Source organism: Phoxinus phoxinus (genome assembly GCF_949152265.1).
Source record: "Phoxinus phoxinus genome assembly, chromosome: 21".
Classification (NCBI taxonomy): Eukaryota; Metazoa; Chordata; class Actinopteri; order Cypriniformes; family Leuciscidae; genus Phoxinus; species Phoxinus phoxinus.
This window is the reverse complement of record NC_136896.1, coordinates 12501529-12520845: the sequence shown is the minus strand read 5'-3', so window position 1 is coordinate 12520845 and position 19317 is coordinate 12501529. Positions and strand designations below refer to the sequence as shown.

General features: G+C 39.7%; 1 protein-coding gene across 8 annotated transcripts; it reads left to right on the top strand.

Moving 5' to 3' along the window:
• The first annotated feature begins 223 nt into the window (after positions 1-223).
• Positions 224-18386, top strand: fbrs (fibrosin). 8 transcript variants are annotated; one of them, XM_079595282.1, is made up of 19 exons: positions 229-713; positions 1828-2446; positions 2702-2893; positions 3542-3574; positions 4677-4706; positions 4793-4838; positions 5773-6121; positions 7274-7488; positions 7672-7841; positions 7941-7985; positions 8108-8203; positions 12441-12506; positions 12597-12635; positions 12743-12814; positions 13002-13161; positions 13460-13534; positions 13697-13780; positions 15721-15928; positions 16075-18386. In XM_079595282.1, exons 2-19 carry the CDS (start codon positions 2138-2140, stop codon positions 17600-17602), a joined length of 3717 nt encoding a protein of 1238 aa, XP_079451408.1. In that variant the 5' UTR covers positions 229-713; positions 1828-2137; the 3' UTR covers positions 17603-18386. The 8 variants fall into 8 exon arrangements, with proteins under 8 accessions (XP_079451409.1, XP_079451408.1, XP_079451403.1 ...); XM_079595277.1 differs by having other exon boundaries at positions 291-713; positions 5776-6121; positions 7636-7841; positions 12426-12506; XM_079595280.1 differs by having other exon boundaries at positions 291-713; positions 12426-12506.
• Positions 18387-19317: the final 931 nt, after the last annotated feature.

Below are 19317 nucleotides of genomic sequence, written 5' to 3'. Positions count from 1 at the left end.
TGATATATTCTGCACTGTTCTAGTATGCATATGTTACTTAGGAAACACAAACAAATTCATGCACAGTAATAAAAAAACATCATGGATGTTTAAATGAAATAAATATATAAATATCAACACTTAAAACACTTGGTTTGGAATCGGATGATGGCCTGCCAGGACCTTCTCTGAACGTCTGAACCATAAAGCTACATTTGTAAATACAAGGCACTTGCTATCGTTCAGTTCGTGCCCTTCAATGACAGTAGATGGCAGTACTGTCGTCGCATTCAGTGCAGCCTGTTTTCAGTGAACCAACAGAGGAAGAAAACCCGACAGAAGCACACAATGCAGTTTGACTGCTACGGGTTATCCACCCAGGCTTCATGTATGCTTTAGCTTCCCAAATAAACTGAAGAAATCTATTTATTCAATTTTGACGATCGCAACGAAAAGCAAGCTTTCATAGGTCCATTTTCACGATACACTTGAGAAAGAAAACCGCTCCTGCTGCGGACACCGGCGAAATCTCCAGCTTGACCGCACACAGTGGATCACAGAGCGGGCCGCGGAAGGAGGAGCCCAGCCTGCGCTGACGGGGCTGCGCTCAACATCCCTGACGGAGCAACTCCAGACCGAGGCCTCGGGGCCTGTTGTATATTATTATCGTTTTAAATGGAGGCTCGGACGAAAGCAGAAGCCAGAGGAAAATGGCCCTCTGTACAGCGCGAGTGGTGGGTGTGATTGGAAATATTGTCGTTGTTTTGTTCGTGTCTGTGCCTTTGAGTATCGTTCGTAAAGCAAGACGGAGTGGGTTAGTTTCGAGCAAAAAGAAGGAAACAGGTTTTACAGTTCAGTTTAGATTTAAGCCCATCGCACAGTGTCCTCTTTTCTCCTCTGCTCGTTAAAGAAAGCTGAAGGGCTAGTATGTTGTTTCAGCTGACGGGTTTTGTTTTTAAATCCGCAAATAGACTAGTGGCTAAAATTCGTGTTACATTCATCGGTTACGTTAATGTACTGATCTGAGTGATTAGTTTAATTTCATTCTTAAATGTGAAGTGCAAGGTGGGGTGTCAACGAAGCACAGGCTAACGTTACATGGTTAGCTTGTTTTATTGGAGTCATATTAAATGGCTTTGGGCCCCCTCGACAGATGTTTTAGAAGATATATAACGAGTTAGGCAATTGTAAAACGAGTGATTGATGTCTTAAAATGACATTTGAAATGTGGTAAGGTGGTTCACGTAACCTCGGCTGGTGTTTGCTCGGCTGATTGTTTACACCGGATATATAATAATCGTTGAATAATTGGCAACATCACAATCGCATAATTCTTATACTGTCATGTATACTATAATCTATAAACTAAAATGTTACGAATTTGGTCGTTTAAACGCGAGTGTTTAATCCGCGATACTAACCTGGTTTGCTAACTAGCAAGCTAACATCGAGCGATTTAACTCGTCGCTTCATTAACCGATTTATCTGCTTCAGAATGAGAAAAAAAGACTTTGGCTAAAATATTATATATGGATATTTTTGCGCCACAGTTGGCATTTGTTTTAGTTACCCTTTTAATAAAGTTTACTAACGAAAACTCAGCCATAACTTATAAGGTAGCATATTTTTAGGCTGATATTCTCATGTCATTAACATATGATAGTGATAGATATAGTTTGTAATTTTAGTAAAAACATTTTTTAGTATTTTAGTGAATATTCTATTTGAAGAAAACCAGTTGTTTCCAACATAACCAATGCATATTTTCTTAGTTAAACAGCCATATTGAATCTTTAAAAGCCCGACTGTGCCACTCATGGGTAGTTTCTCCTTTTTTCCCTTCCCCAGATGAAAGTGACAATGTCTTGACAGAAAGACAGTAAGTGGATTATCTAGAAGCTTTCATAATCGCTGTGTTATTGGATAAAACAGGCCCGGTGAGGCCCAGACATGACTGAACTCAGACTGCAGTGTGCTCGCACCATACAGCTTCCACTGGACTCTATTAAATTATAAGACAGAAACCTTAAACCACAATTACATCTGAGATCCAGAGCACTGGTCCTGGAGGCGTTGGTTTTTATTCAGTAACAGTTGTAAAGTCTCCCAGGCCGGACCAGGGTGTGTTTTTAACAAGTGCCTTTGTACGGACATTGACATGGACGGTCCCAGTCGAAGCGGAGGCTTCAGGCAAAGCCGCCGCTCCCGCTCGCAGCGTGACCGAGAGCGGCGGCGGAGGAGAGCGGATCTCGCGGAGCACAGGGCCTCGTCGCCATCCTCGGCTTCGGACCAAGAACTCTGCAGAGGAGACTCCCTGCTTCGTGCCAATGGAGGAGAATGCAAACCCGGCTTCCCTGGGGCCAGACACCGGCCTCCGCGTCGGAGGAAGCGAGAATCGGTGTCTTGCGAGGAGGATATCATCGATGGGTTCGCCATAGCCAGCTTCATAAGCCTGGAGGCCTTGGAGGTTTGTGTGCTTATCCATCTTTCACTACTCTGTCTGTAGTAAATGTTGCATTACTGTATGGAGATTATATGTTGTGACATTTTACATATTAAGTTTTTGACAAAATATGCTTGTAAATTGTAATTATATACTTATTAAAACCCGATAGTGTAAATTGTGTCAAACAAATAAAAGTACAGTGAGTTGAATTACAGCAGTCTAAGTACAGAGTTTGAAAATGTGCTGCTCTAACATGTTTTACTGTTACTTTGATAGATGGACTGTTCCCTAAAGCCTCCAGAGCGATCTGGCCTGTTAATGGGTAGAGGAAGCAAAAGAAAGAGAGGTCTAGATGAAAACGGAGGGCCTCTATCAGAGCCGGAGGAAGGACCTCCTGCTACGTACACCAACAGTTGGGAGCAGCGCAGGAAGATCAAATCAAAACTGAAGAGAAATAGAGATGCTAAGGTTAGTACTGCAGTTTTATCACACCTTAGTTGACCAAAAAAAAAAAAAAAAATCCTGTATCTGAAAACGCCCATTAAAAAGATCACTGCAATATTTAGGGTACAGCAAACATTCCTAGAATAGTCCTGCGTAGATGCGCTTCTGACCTGAAAAACCAGTTGGGTATATTTAAAAACAAGTTTAATATTGAGCAGTAATGGTGCCGTATTTTTGGTGAAATTAGACGCAGTGACTGGTCTAAGCAAAATTTGTATCACGTGCATATGCTTCTCGCTGTCCTAGCAGCAGTTAGAAGGGTGCTGTACAGACTCTGTACAGATATCTGGAGAGCAGGGTAACCACTGGCCAATGTGTGTACATGTATTTAGTTATGCTATTCAAAGGCAGCAAAAATTGGCAATGTGTCGATTTCAGAAATTATGCCAGGGGGAACTGCCACTTCTGTTAATCAAAGTGTACATGGTTATCAGCCATTGCAGTAATCTCATAATGGCCAAATATCGGCTGATTAGTTAGTCTGACCTATGTATCAGCCTGTAACTAATTACTGGCAGCCGACCCTTTTAATGCAACATAAAAATAAATCCATTTATTTGCTACACTGTATTCTTTTCGCCATGGTTTGACTTTTCCAAATGTCGGTTTCAGATATCTGGGAATCACATGGAGACAGGATACATTGTAAGTTGTTTTTTTCCCGTGTGTTGTCTTTTTCTTGCTGCCCATAAATGTGACTGAAATGTTTTTTCAGAATTTCAAAATACATATATTTAGCAAATGCACTACCATTACCACTACCACGTAAATTCGTCCCTTTATAGTATTTATTATTCATACTATAAACCAGAGGGCGCTCTCTCGCAGAAAGTCCAAAACTGACTCGTAGATGTAATAACAGAGCTGATCTTATTATTGGGAGATACAAGGGTCCGTGGCTCTACCTTTGGAGAAAGCTTAACGGCTAACTTGGATCACGTGTGCGTTGATAACCAATCACATTACAGCCCCATACATCATTGAATTTTGTTCATAGTTGTGCGACAGTGGTTCTATACCATAGAAATAAATGAGAATTGCCGTAAACTGAATCATGCCTGTTGCCTAATTGTCCATGACTTCTCTAATTATTATTATTCATTTTTTTAAAATAAAAAATAGATCAGTCCAAAATGAATGTTTAAGTGCAAACGTGTTGAAGATTGAGCTGATGGGCTGTTGATGAATTAAATAAGTATTTTTCCAACAAAAGCTGTTTACTCAGCGTAGTGAAGCCTCTCCTCCATTGACATACATCCATTTAAAAAAAAAAAAAACTTCTTCTCTGCGTACCACAGCGTTTGCAGGCATTACACTTTTCTTTTTTTTGCTAACCTTGCAGGCATGCCTTCAAGTGGCTTTGACGAAGGCATCCAGCTATTGCTGTAGCTGAATAAAGTTTTAATAAAGTATATGAATAATGCAGTGCTGATTGACAAAGCCTTTTCTACAGTATAGAAACTATTTAATATATTTGTATTGTATAAAATCTATGATGACTTACTGCACACATGTTTGTACTGTAGTACATGCGTAAATCATAAAATTGTCATAAGGAAAATCTAGGGAAAATAATTATAGTATACAAATGAGTGGTTATTGTTCAGCTGTGTGTTTGATTTCTAAGCCGACTAAAAGCAAACTTTTGAACTGTAGTGTATGTTTTGGTTTGTTTGCATGTCATAAATTTGGAAGGAAAGGAAAATTGTCATTGTACTTCTATCACTTAATTCTTTTTAACCCACAGTGCGATACAGAGAGTGAATCGGGAGATAAGGTAAAAACCTTTCTTTGTTTACCTGATTTTGCATTTATGTATATTGTAATGTGTTTTTTATTAGTGACATTTCTCTTGCTATTTAGGCTTCTGACAATCTGGAGCCAGCATTCATCGTCTGCACAAGAGAAGGTAAATATCTGCTGCTAGTTTATATACTAGGAGTGGGAGAAAAAAGTAGATTCTCTCTTTAGCCGCGTTTCCACCGCGGGAACTTTCCCCAGGAACTAGGAACTTTGGGGTGGTACTCGGTGTGTTTAGGGTCTAAATGAAGTTCCGGGTAAATATTTCCCCCTCCGAAAGTCCCTGCTCGCGAGGTAGTACTTTTTCAGAGTTCAGGAACTTTCGGGGGTGGGACTTGTGTGCTGAACATGCTGATTGGTTGTGTTCACGCCGCATTTTGACTGGAGGACTCCACGCAGCATTCTATTTTAACCGGCATTTTTAAAAATCTATTGCGGTTCGTGGCTTCATGCATTAAGAGTTGTCTGTCTGCAAATATGGAATTTAATAAAAAAAAACAAAAAAAACCCAGCTGGAACGACGACGAGGTTCAGGTTTTATTAAGCGTATGTAACAGGAACTGTTGTGTAACAGGAAATTTTCTGCGCGTTCGTCCCAGCCATCTCACATTCAATGTCCGCAATACATCACAAACACAACTACAGCACAGTTTGAATCTCCTCCATACTTATTATAAATGTGGCGCTCAAAACTGATTACTGTCCGTCGCAGACTGGGAGGAGCAGTCGCGTGCAGTTTATAATCTTCCCGGTACTTTAGACCGCGGTGTAAACGCAGAAAGCAACCGTTCTGGGGCAAAAAAAGTTCCTGGGACAAATTGTTCTGGGTAATTTCGGTGGAAACGCGGCTTTTGACGATTTGAATTGATTCTGAGTTTCGTCTTTAACCGCAGATGCAAATGCAATTTAAATGCCACACAGATATTTTTTCATGAAGAACAATGCTTTTGCGTATTCTAATATTAAATTGTTGGAATATTTTCTTGTCATGCATGGAAAACAGTATTACATGGATTACATTGTAGCTCTCTCTTTTTCCAAAGCAGTCAACTCCAACTCTGCAAGCGCTGCTGTGGGCAACGGTTGCCCTCTCTTGCCCTCAAATAGCTCAATACCCCTTCTGTCAGTCACACCCCGGGTCTCTGGCCTGGAGAGGAGTCAGGAGAAGAGTATAGAGCAGCCTTACCCTGAGCCCATCTCTACCTCATCCTCTCTGCCTAGCCTTGCAGCCCATTCCACTGCTTCTGTCTCCAACTCACTTCCTGATCAGCGTAATGGAAATGGTGGTCTCCATCACCGCCATGATCCTAGCCCACCACAGCACAAACACAAGCATTTCCTCCCTTTCCATGGAAAGTCACAATCGATCTACTCAATGGGCAGCAACAACAGGTCGGTGTAGTGAAACAGCATTTCTGTGTTTTTTAACTTAAATAATGCCCTCAGCCTTCTAAAAACCAATCATGCTGTTGAAGCTAATAGAATAATCTCAGCACACCTACACCTACATATCTTCTAATCCATATTGTACACAAAATATTTCAATGTGTTTGAATGGCTCGACACAGCTTTCGTAAAGGGTACACGGGTGTTTTTTCCCCCAATCCACCTAGAAATAAAGTGATGTTTACAAGATACTAGGTTGATACTGCACTTAGTTTTTCAAGTTATACTACCGTACAACATTTTGGATCTGAAGAATTATGGAGGCTGGATTGATGCCATAGCTGAATTTTCATCAGCCATTAGAGGAGTAAATAACATTTTTAAATGTATTCAAATAGAAAACAGTCATGTTTAATTATAATAATATTTTATTTAATTTTATCATCAAGTACTTTGATATTATAAGTGTAAGAGATTTCTTTGAAAAACGTTTTATTTACCAACCTCAAACATTTGAAAGGTTGTGTAGGCCTACATCTTTTAAATAATTGTACTTTTTTATATTTTCAGTACTTCAGTGTCACACGATCCTTCAGGAAAAATAAAATATTAAGCAGCACAACTGTTTTCAGCATTGATAATATAAATGTTTCTTGAGCAGCAAATCAACCTGCAAATCATTTCCTGAAGGTGACACTGAAGACTGGAGTATTGACTACTGAAAATTCAGCTTTGCCATCACAGGAATGCATTACATTTTAAAATATATTAAAATAGAAAACTGGCATTTTAATTTGTATTACTATTTCACAATTTTGATCAAATAAATGCAGCCGTGGTGAGCATAAGAGACTTCTTTCAAAAACATAAGAAAATCTAACCGGCCCCAAACGGTAGTGTGTATATAATAAATAATTGATACGGATGCAGAATGATTGATACTGATACATACTTGCAGTATGTTATGTTTCAGACATCAATCTATCACCCATCGAATTTATGGCGAATACTTTTTTATTTACATGCATCAGATGGTCCCTATTATATTGTGCAGCTCTTATTTAGCTGCAATCTGACAACTTATTTTTCAAAAGTGTCTTAATATAATAGACCGATTATATTCCCTAAATATGTGATGTGACATTGGTTTTCCATCAGGAGCAGTACCTCAGGCAAGCCTCCATCTTCATCAGCCTCTTCTTCATCAATCAGACCCCCTACTCCGGCTACAAGTGTGTCCCTAGTTCGAGGCCCAGGGGGTGTGGGGACAGTGAGACCCTCCTCCCGACCAAGTCCTGGTGCCGTCTTCACACCGTCCCCCAGCCTTCCCCCACCTCCTCCACTAATGCAGGTGTCACCCCACCCTTCATCAGGTAAAGTTTACTAACCGATACTCTTCAGAAAGTTATGAAATGCTAGCAATTGTTATTTCACGTATGCCGGTAAAATCTTCACAGAAACGTAGCGCGTATGTTCTTGTTAAGAAAGATGAAGTTCTTTCTTTTCTGTTCAATTAACAGATCAGGATTTAACACAATCAAATGTTGCCTCTGTAGCTGGAGGACCGTCTGTTTCAAGTTCGAGCTCTGGCACGGGTAGCAGATCCTCGCAGGCCCAGACGTCTATCCCACCAATGGCCTACCAGTTCCATCAGCACAATCACCAGCACCAGCACACTCATACTCACCAACACTTCTTACATCCCACTGCTGCACCGCCACCATTGGTGAGGAGTCAACTATAGCCCATGGATGGCTCATTTCAGAAAGTGGCTGATTATGACATTTCATACTTTGACATTTCTTATGTGGTTGTTGTCTTTCAGTTTGAGAAGTATCCAGGCAAAATAGACAGTCTCTTTCGACACCCAGTAAGTGTTGTATGTGGGGCAATTTTCAAACTTTTGGTGAATATAGCAGGGTTTAAGGCCTCTATAAAACACTAGTTTTTCTAGTTTGTGATTATTATTAATTTCTTTCCTCTCCTGCAAAGTTTTTTCCTCAGTACCCACCATCTGTGCCTGGAATACAGCCTGTTCTTCCGCCCACAGGACCTTTCAGTTCATTGCATGGAGCATTTCAGCCTAAGGTAAGAGTTGCTTGTAATTTGGTGCATGTTTTGAATATTGAAATCTAAAAGCTCTGTGTATAAATATTTAAAACAGGTGAAGAATGATTGTGCATTACCACAATATCCAGTGATCATGTAAAGCCAATAATGTGCTATCTGCCCACTGCAAAAAAGTAGCATATTTTGCTAATAATGTACACTACTCCTCAAAAGACGCATTTAATACGTTAATTCAGCAAGGATGCATTACATTGGTCAAAAGTGACATACATTAAAGATGTCACATTTTTAAAAATCCTTTTATTCATCAAAGAATCCTGAACAAATGTATTATATTAAGAAGTGGTGTTTTAAACATTGATAATGAAAAATGTTTCTTGAGCACTAAATATTAGAATGATTTCGGAAGGATCATGTGATACTGGAGAAATGACTGCTGAAAATTCAGCTTGGCCATCAAATAAGTAAATTACATTTTAAAATGTATTAAAATAGAAATCAGTTGTTTTAAATTGCAATAATATTTCATAATATTGTTTTTATTTTACTTTTAATCAAATAAATGCAGCGTTGAGCATAAGAGACGTCTTTCAAAAACATACAAAAATCTTACTGACCCCAAATGTTTAAACTAATGTGCATGCATGGTTATTTCAGTTTGAGTGTGTTCCTTCACTGTTGCTACATATTTAGCATGAATGTTATTACACAAATGAACGCTTGACATCATAAATGGCTTTGTACCATAGTTCAAATATAGTATTTCTGTCACACAAGTTCAGTGGTATTTAATGCATTTATAATTATCTTAAAATAAATATCTTAAAATGTAGTTTTTAAAATACCATTTTCCACTCTTTCTTAAATTGGCTATTTTTAAACTGTATCTTTTGAAAGGACTTTATGAATGACCCACCTGTGAAGTAGGGCTACGATATTGGAAAAAACAATATTTCGTTTTTTTGCAATATATGGCGAGATTTAAACAATTGACCCTTCGCTAAGCCCCGCCCTCCTTAGTTACTGTTGGTACGCCTGACAAGCTTTTGCGCCTGGCACGTCTATTACAATATGTATGCACCGGTGTCAGACATTCCCAAGAAGATTAGTCATTTTTGGCGAACAGGTGAAATATCTAAAAGAGCAAGACAAAAGGGACTGCAGTATGCATTCGAGGATATATCCACGACATAATATGCAGCCGATTAGAGAATAATTTCATCAAAATTTAAGCTAAAGCCTATAGGTCCCAGCGCAAGCAGCAGCCGCCTCATACGCTGACCATTCAAAAGGGAAATGCACATATTGAGGAACAGCTGTGTTCATGCACAGCAGGGTAAGCGATATGTGAAAATAATCTAATAATTATAAATCAAACAGCTTATCCATAAATAACACTAACACCGGGAGAGCCGCGATCGGATTGGGGTAAAGTTACTCAGGGGTAGGCCGTCGATTAACAAAATGCTTGTCAGTGAGCCTCCGTCTCGCCTTTAATCGTCTTATTTTACATTCAAATATATGCAGTATGAACAAAGAACCCTCATTATTTCCAAGCAATATGTGTTTTTGTTAATCCTGTCGACGTTTAGTTGTAAATGGGGTCTCCCACACTGCTTGATCCACGGCCAGCATTTCTCCCCTTGGCTTTTAGGTTTCGGGATAGGAAAATATTCCACCCCACTGTCCAAACTTTTAGGATACCGGGTATCAGATTTGCACAATCCATACGCACAACGCTTCGGCATGTTTCCCTCGCTCGAAAGCTTGCCAGACCTCCCGCGCCTAGTTACGGTTGCTAAGCCACGATTGGCCAGTGGCGGTTTTCGGGCGTGGCTTAGCGAAGGTTCAATTTTGGCAGATGAATTGAATTGCTCTATTTGGAAATAATTAATCATTCTAGAATGATTGGGGTGATTTTTGTAGGGGAGTACATCTGCATAAAAACATTGCAACCATAGATAAATACTATAGAGCAAATATACAATTAAATAAACAGTGCTCTGTTTTTTCAGGTGAAAATGTGCTAAATGAATATAAAATGTATAATGTATTTAAATGAGAAGTTCTACAGAACAAATTCTTCAGAAAATAATTTAAACATTAAAATATTACAGGAGAAATGTGTGTTTCTTTAGCTAGAAACGTATATGTAAATTTCATAGGTTATGCTTTGCAAGTCCCATTTAACAAGGATGTATATTTGCTAGCTTACATGAACTATATGCATTATGCAAAATACATTTTTACAGCATGTATTAATATTTGACCTTTTCAATTGTACCTTGATCCTTCAAGTTAGTTCATAGTGCATTAAAGGGTTAGTTCACCCAAAAATTAAAATAATGTCATTAATGACTCACCCTCATGTCGTTCTAAGCCCGTAAGACCTCCGTTCATCTTCGGAACACAGTTTAAGATATTTTAGATTTAGTCCGAGAGCTTTCTGTCCCTCTATTGAAAATGTATATACGGTATACTGTCCATGTCCAGAAAGGTAATAAAAAAATCATCAAAGTAGTCCATGTGACATCAGTGGGTTAGTTAGAAGTTTTTGAAGCATTGAAAATACTTTTTGGTCCAAAAATAACACAAAATAAGACTTTATTCAGCATTGTATTCTGTCCCGGGTCTGTTGTCAATCCTTCACAGTTACACTGATGGCGTAAGACGCTGATGACGTGTTATCTGGTGCGCCCGAGCTTCATTTATAGACTGAGGGAAACGCACGCTGTAAAAGTGTCTCATCCGCGACATGCACATTTACGCACCATTAAAAAAATGATATCCACGCAAACAATGTAGAATAGCTTGAATATAGCGTGCGTCTCCCTCAGACTGTAAACGAAGCTCGGGCGCACCAGATAACACGTCATCAGCGTCTTACGTCAGCAGCGTCACTGTGGAGTCCTGAACGCAGATTCACAACAGACCTGGGAGAGAATACAATGCTGAATAAAGTCTTATTTTGTGTTATTTTTGGACCAAAAAGTATTTTCGATGCTTCAAAAACTTCTAACTAACCCACTGATGTCACATGGACTACTTTGATGATGTTTTTATTTCCTTTCTGGACATGGACAGTATACCGTATATACATTTTCAATGTAGGGACAGAAAGACTAAATCAAAAATATCTTAAACTGTGTTCCGAAGATGAACGGAGGTCTTACGGGCTTAGAACGACATGAGGGTGAGTCATTAATGACATTATTTTCATTTTTGGGTGAACTAACCCTTTAACTAAGGTTAACAGATTTTTTTTTTTTTTTACTTAATTTCAACATGTACTAATACATTTTTAAATGAACAAACTAACAATGAACAATACTTCTAGAGCATTTATTAGCCTTAGTTAATGCTACAAATAGAATCTTATTGTAAAGTGTTGCCATTTCATATAAATCCAAAACAAGTCATGCTTAAAGATGGCCATCTTTAAATATCTACACACAGGCCATATAATTGAAATTACATAAATGAATATTACATCTACCGGTGTAGTCTTGCACTTAATCTGCTTCTATTTTAGAACACTTGATGATTATCTTATCAAAATATCAAACTGTATTGCAGTGATGATAAAAAAATAACTGAAATCGAATGCATTTCTGATTTGAAAAAAAAAAAAAATGTTTCTGTCGGCTGCAGGAACATATCAATTTGCTTTCTCACGTCAATAGCTTTAAATATGCTTTAAAAATTTCACCGGCTAATAAATGCATGAAAGTGACCAGCCGGATATAAACTAATGCAAATAGATGGTAACAAAAGCGACATTAAACATTTGGGTCGGATTAGATTTATTTTTGTCTCATTGTTTTAACCGCTTTAGGTACTACTAATGTTAGCGTCCTCAGCCTTGACGGCAAACAAACTTACTGCTTTTCTTTCTCTTCTAATGCAGCATCTAGTCAGCAAATTAATTACGTTGTACTGATATGGCAAAATGTACTTTAGTTTTCTGTATTCATACCGTTTCGCTGTCTGTCTTTTAAATACGCATCAGAAGTGTAAGCGCTCTCTGCGCATAGTGTGCTGTCCGTGCAGCGCGCAGGCTTGCGTGTCAAAATAAACAACACGAGGCATCAGTGATTCTGCCTTTAGAGGCCGCTCTCGTACTGTATGATGACAGCGGACCCTTCTCAGACGCTTCAGCAACGGCACCAATTCAGCCACTTTGCCCCGTTTTTATTTTGAGTCCATGAAGTGGGTTTGAATAGTGTGTTGTTATTGACAGCTTGTTGCCCTTCAGGGAGCTGCTCCAGAGATGACTTCTGGTTTGGGAGTTGTACCCCCCCATCTGCAACCTAAAGCAAGGGTAAAGATGTATCATGTACATTTGTATCATACATCATTATCAAGAAACTTTAGTTTGAATAATTTATGGTTTTTGTGTTTCTGTCCACAGCTAACAGACCCATTTGCACCACCACCAAAAGTCAGTAATGTAAGTTTTACTCTCTTTTGTTTTCTACTTGATTTATTTTAGTTGTTGACCTCTAAATGAATAGCGGGGAATTCCTTTCTAACTGTACATAGACGGTCTCTTTACAGAAACCTGGAAAATGGTGCGCTATGCATGTCCGTGTGGCTTGGATGATTCTAAGGCATCAAGAAAAAGTCAAGGTTTTTGCGTTCATCTGTGTTTTCATTTCAAAAAATGGGTTATCGACTGGTTGAAATATTTAAAAGTATTTTATAAAAAATATTAATATACAATAAAAATTGACCATGAAACAATTCGATTTTATAAATGTTTTTTAGACAGTGGTGTCACTCCTGTTGACCTTCTCTTTGTCACCATCTTCCTCAGCTTATGCACGCTGATCCACAAAAGCTTGACTTCCGTAATGACTCATTGCCTCGACTCCCTGGCCCTGGTATTGGTGGACTAGGAGGTCTAGGACCACTTGGTGGTCCCCTTACCCCAAATCATGATCTTACAAGGCCAGGAAGCCTGTTTGCAGCCGCTGGTGGGTGATACTCCTTACACTTGCTGCAACCAAATTAGGAATTTTGCAGGTGACATAAGCCTGTGATTATTCTTAAGCTGTTGAAGTGAGTTGTTTCCACCTAAATAATAGTTTTAAGATACCAAGACACTTTTACCGCTACTGAAGGATTTTTAGAGCACTACTGTGCTGTCATACAAAGGTTTTAAATTAGACTTAAGGAGTATATAAGGCACAAACTTGGCTAAATGTCAACACTCAATGGTAGTCCATTTATGGGTGTTTAAGCTTTTGTCTGAGTTGACCTATGTCTTCTCAGGTGGAGTCAATCCGTCCTCCACACCATTCATGTCTCCATCAACGCCCCACTCTTTCCTCCCAGCAGCACATCTGGGTAAGAGACTGTCTCTGAGAAAGTAGGGTATCAAAAGCCAATGCTGCTCTTGTTGCTCTGTTCTTCAGGCTTGCTTCACTCGCTAGCTTTGTAGAGCATAATTTTCTCTTGAACAATGATGTCAGATTTCATCATCACTAACAGCTATGTTTCTTGTTGCAGAACCATATGTTCGTTCACCTCCCTTCTCCTCTTTGGGAGCCCTGGGTTCTGGTGCCTTTGGAGGCCTAGGCAGCCCCACAATAGGTTTGTCATGCTGTTTTGTTTTTTATGAAGATATTAATCAGTATGATTGCTCTTACTTAGTCCTGAAGTCAAAAATATTGAAAAATTTTTTTTTGTGATTTATTGAATAAAGATTGTTTACTCACAATTGGTACTCAATGAAATATTATAGAGCTTGGCATCACTAGAAAATTGATATGTATGGATGTTCATTATAAAATGCCCATGGAGTTAAGATTTCACCAGTTTACATGACACTTTCAGGTTGAGAAACAAGTTTTAAAATGAGGCTTCCTCATACATAGGGTTGGGTATCGGTTGGGTTTTATCCGATACCAGTACCTACTCTGTATTTTTTAAACGGTTCTTGAACCGGTACTTAAGAAAGCGAAACCGCACACACTTTGTCAAAAAAATAATACCCTCTTATTTACAGGGCCAAACTGGACACAATATTAAATATTTAAATATTTTCTGATTAAATGAAAAACTGCGCCGTTTAATAGGCTAATGATGTAAAACACTCAAGTTAAGATCAACATTTTGTCTTCACATATTATGACTTTTACTTTAAGCAGAGAAATATCTGACACTGAGCAGAAATATTTAACACACACAGTTTAGCCTCGTATAAAGTGTTGGAACTTTGTTAAAACATTTTGCACACGTTGTCACACTCGCTGTTGAATGGCAACGGTGTTTGCTATCCTACTTGATATGCAAGATTTGCAGTTGGCATTAAAATAGGCCTACTAGACTTACCCGAAGAGGAACGGCTTATTCTGTGATGTCAGATGACGGAATCATCTGTGATGTCGCAACTCGATCACACTAAAAGCGTCTCTATAACACGCAGTGTGTTTATCGTGTAATTTTTTTTCGCGAAAGGTTTTTACGTGCATAGGATACGCATGGGTTGGTTAGGGTTGGTTTAGTAGTGGTGTGGGGTGCGTGTGTATTATACGTTTGGGTAGAATTAGTGTGTGTGGGATGCGTGTGTGTTAAACGCAATGAAGTGCGTATCAAATGCACGCGAAAACTGCGTATCATATACACGCAAAAATTGCACGATAAACACACTGCGTGCTATAGAGACACTGGCAGCTGCTGAACTTGCAGGTTCTGGGTTCTAATCCGCATTCGCACAGGTTTTTTTTTTCCTCATCAAAACCGATTATGCCCATCAGTGGTTGTATATCAAGCAGGGACACTTTTGTGTGCATTATATTTTGTGAACAAATAGATACAAAATAGAGAGCCAACAAATAGAGTCTCCACAATCGGCGCGCGTCCGAGTGAAGACAGTGCGGTGTGCGCGAGGTGAACACTATCCGCGCCACTGATCGCAGCGGCCGGCAACGAGCACTTTGATCACTTGATTTAAAAAACACATTTCAGCGCTAGATCGTCTCTTATTTAACAAACAAATTAAATGAATGCTCTGCTGGTTAACTGAACATGTTTTATTTATATGTATTGGAGCATTCGTGCCACGAGATGTTTTACAGGGGGCGGTAAAAAAAAAATCAGGCATCGAAATCAGGCACCGAAATTTTCGTTCTTATTCGGTTTGGTTACTACCGTTTACGTCGGAACCGGTTCCCTATTGACACCGAGTTTCGGTACCCAACCCTACTCATACATCAAGGAATTCATGGTTCTCTAAAGAAAAAAAAACAGTTGTTGAAGGCTGAATACAAATCTGATATATCTTTAGTTTTAGTCTTTTTAGTGTTTGTCTCATTTTAAACAATTTTAAGTCCTCTTAAGGCCCCCCTGGAAGTTTGCTGAGGCCCCCTGGTTGAGAACCACTGCTCTAACTTTATAAATGTGTTTTTATAAAATTAACATCTTAAGCATTTTAATTAAAATGTTTCTTAAATGTTAATTTAAGTACTGCTTTATCAGTCACATTCTTCTCTCAGCCAAAGACTAATCAAATTTGATACCTTTCCTTTTAGCGGCCAGTGTTTTTGGACATAAGACCGAGCCCTCTTCAAGTGCAGTTGGAGGATTAGGTAACCCCCATGATCCATGGAATCGTCTGCATGTTACCCCTGCCTCTTTCCCCTCTGGATCGTCTTGGGCCAAGGGACCAGAGAAAAAAGATGATCGAGGAAAGGAAGTGGAGAAAAGAGAGCTCACTCATATTAAAGATGAAAAGGACAGGTATGACATTACAACAAAATACATTTCTGTTCACTTTAACTTTAAATGGTTTGTTGTCATCAGGGGCTTTTAAGATCAAATGTGAATTGTGTATTGTGTCTCTAAATTTGACACATACTTAAATGGTTTAATACTGTTTCACACAGAGACAGTCTCATGTATGGACGCCCACCAGTGCGAATGTCACCTGGTGTCCCATCCCTCAGGCACCGCAGCAACACCCCCAGTTCACATTTGAATGGCTTGGGTTCACTGAGTGTAGGTGGGGTCCCTTCAGATGGCCAAAGCAGAGAGCGTGAACGAGAAAGAGAGTCAGACAAGAGACAACATTCTACATCCAGGACACCAGCGTCGGCTTCCTCCACAGCACCGGAGAGACCTCGATCTTCAACATCTTCTATTCTCACAACCTCTCCTTCTAATGTCCGCTTAGCTTCTTCTCCTCTGGATCTATTTCACCGACAGTTACCACACACACTCAGCACTGAATCAAGTCACTCTTCACAAAGAGAGAACAATGGTCCAGCCTCTTCCTCTTCTAGTTCGCTTCCAGTAAAGAAACCTGAGCGGACCACAACTCCCGTATCCAAGCCTGTACTTGGTCTGACCTCTGGGCTGCTCCCCCAAGTCAAGGTCAAAGAAGAGCGTAAAGAGGAGCCTGAGCCAGTGCCCATCTCCTTACCGCATCAAGCCATACCTCAACACAACTTTGAACGGCCCAGTAGTCGACACACACACCATCCATCCACCCCTTCCTCAACCCTCTCATTGACACCTACACCTGGCATGTCTCTTCCTCCTCCAACTCCACACCCTCCCCATCATCATCATCATCATCATCTGTCCCTTTTAGATCGTTCACGGGCTATTGATGCCTATCTCGGTGGTGCTGGAGGCTCAGCCGGACTGATATTAGGTGCTACAGCTGATCGTTTTCCACCACATCCACATGGTCCTCCGCAAGGTCATTCCCAAGCCACTCACAGCTTTCCTTGGGACCCTTGGAGGGATCTGGCTGCCCAACAACAGCAGCAACGCAGGGAAGTATTGACTCTGAGGTCAGATCACCACCTTGCACTTCGCTCTGATCCACACTTGTCTAGACTTCTCCAGCATCAGCAGGTACAGCGATTTTTGGAGGCTGAGAGAGCTGCAGTAGCGGCCGCTGTGGCGAACAGCCCGCACCATCCACAAGTACCTACCTCTACGTCTTCTGCTTCAGCAGGCAGGTCAGAGTTCGGTTTGATGCCCCACCCGTTTGATGAGGAACAACGTGCTCAGATACTGCGGGAAGACTTTGAGAGAGCACGGTACTTTGGGATGCATCCACATCCGCATCTGTCTGCCCCTCACCTTCCTAGCCCGTCTCATGCTGCCCACCTTGAACAGCTTCACGCAGGGCTACTGTCTCACTCTCATCTCCATCCAGCTGGAGCACAAGCGTCACATCACCCTGGTCTCTACTCTAGACTTGGACATCTGCATCCACACTCTCATGTACCTAATGGCATTCTAACCAAGAATCCAGGTCTAGTTGGGGCATTGTCAGTTGGGGCTCCACCACCTCTCATTCCATCTGTTAACAGATCTTCAACTCCACCCCGTGGCTCCAGACTTGGTGGGCCTGGAGACTTGGCCCTTTTTACCACACATAAAGATGGCGAGTCAAGATAGTACTAGGTAAAGCTTGAGGAGCTTCCAGAACTACTTTGCTGAAGAAACTTCTCCTCACATGGCAAGGTTCTGCAGGACACTCAAAAAGAGCTAAGCTTCAATGACCATACACAAGTGTTGAAACAACCTGGGGAGGGAATGGAGACACTTCCCAGGGCTGTTGGATACATTTATCCACTGTGGTTATGTTGGTGCAATTTAGGTACTCTCTTGCTGTGGCCTGGTTTTTATGTAGGGTTTTCTTTAAAAAGAGGCCTGTGGATGCTCAAAGACAATTCATTGCTACTAATAATATGAAGACAAGTTATGTTGAAGAGTGGTGGATCAAAAATTGCGAACCTGTTGGTCTTAGTGAATTCAAGGAAACCCTATTGTAGAGTTATTGTCCTCTGCTTTGCATTTGAAGAAAGAGAAATCAGACCCTGGCTGAAGTAATCAAGTACTGGTACTTCTCATTGTCTGAATCAGCACTGTTGACAAATGTATGAATTAAAAGAAACACTTGGTCCACATTCTGCTTTAAATATTCAAGTCATCCATCAGACAACTTCCATTAACATCAGAATGAACTTAAGATTTATTTTATTCTTTAAAAAAAAAAGTTATGAACTGTATGTACATCTTGTTGGATAATATTTTAAAATTTAAAGGGAAAGAACTGTCTCCCATTCATTAGTCTGACTCGGTACAAGAGCTGGGCCAGAATATAGTAGAATAGTGATATTGCTTTTGTAATAATTATTGTTAACATTAATTACCTTCCATAATAAATATATTCACTGTTTATGTTATGTCATGTTTCAGGTCTTACCAAATGCACTCACTTGTTGAAATAAGTCAGAGATATGATTATTGTCCAGCAAAGCACTCCAGTGATATATTTTGCTCCAATATACTGGTTATGTTAAAGTCAATGTACTGAGGATGAATCAAAGCCAGCCCATACAGTTCAGATAATTGTATATCTTCATACTTTGGAAGAGAAGTGCGTGTGTGTGTGTTATGTCTATGTTTTCCACAGTTGAAGCCTTTGGAAGTCTCCAACAACCATCATCCAAACAGACACAGTGGCACGAGGCATCTGTTGACTGGACAAAAGGAGTGCACGTCTTGTACTGGGAGCTAAACTATAGGATTAGAAATACTCTTGAGATACAGGACATTCTGATTAATTATTTGAGCAAAACAATTTTATACATTTTAAATATGTCCTTTCCCCCTTGAAAAGAAAAACAAAGATTAATTATTAAACAAATGGTTGGTTATTTACATGTGTAAGTGTATTGATTCATTGCGAAAGTATAAATGATGCATGGTGTATTACTGTCCCTTCTCAAAATTTTAGCCAAATTGTGACTTATCTGACTAAACTTTGCATGTTATTTTAATTATGTTGTTGCACATGTGCACTAAACATTAATTGTCACCATAAGTAAAATTCAGGAGATCTGAAAGTGTATCTCAAAGTTATAATTGTTAGCATAATATTGGTTCGTGTCCATGGATAAAAACTTTCTTTAAATGAATCTAAAATTAGTGAATAGAATCATATCAATAACGTTTACCATGTCAAACTGCTGCCAGTCAGGCAGTGAGAGATATTTTAAAAACTAGTTTCTAAAAAAAAAAAAAACGTGTTATAAAGTTCCGTGCAAATAAGACATGGGTTTGTTAAAAATAGAAAAACAAAGTGAACTTTCAGTAACGGCTGAGGT

Excerpts from the sequence above, each read along its gene's own strand:
- fbrs (XM_079595276.1), top strand. The coding sequence starts at position 2,138 with ATGGACGGTCCCAGTCGAAGCGGAGGCTTCAGGCAAAGCCGCCGCTCC. Across the intron at positions 7,489-7,635 it reads GTCACCCCACCCTTCATCAG|ATCAGGATTTAACACAATCA; the intron begins GTAAAGTTTACT and ends TTCAATTAACAG. Across the intron at positions 7,986-8,107 it reads ACAGTCTCTTTCGACACCCA|TTTTTTCCTCAGTACCCACC; the intron begins GTAAGTGTTGTA and ends TCTCCTGCAAAG.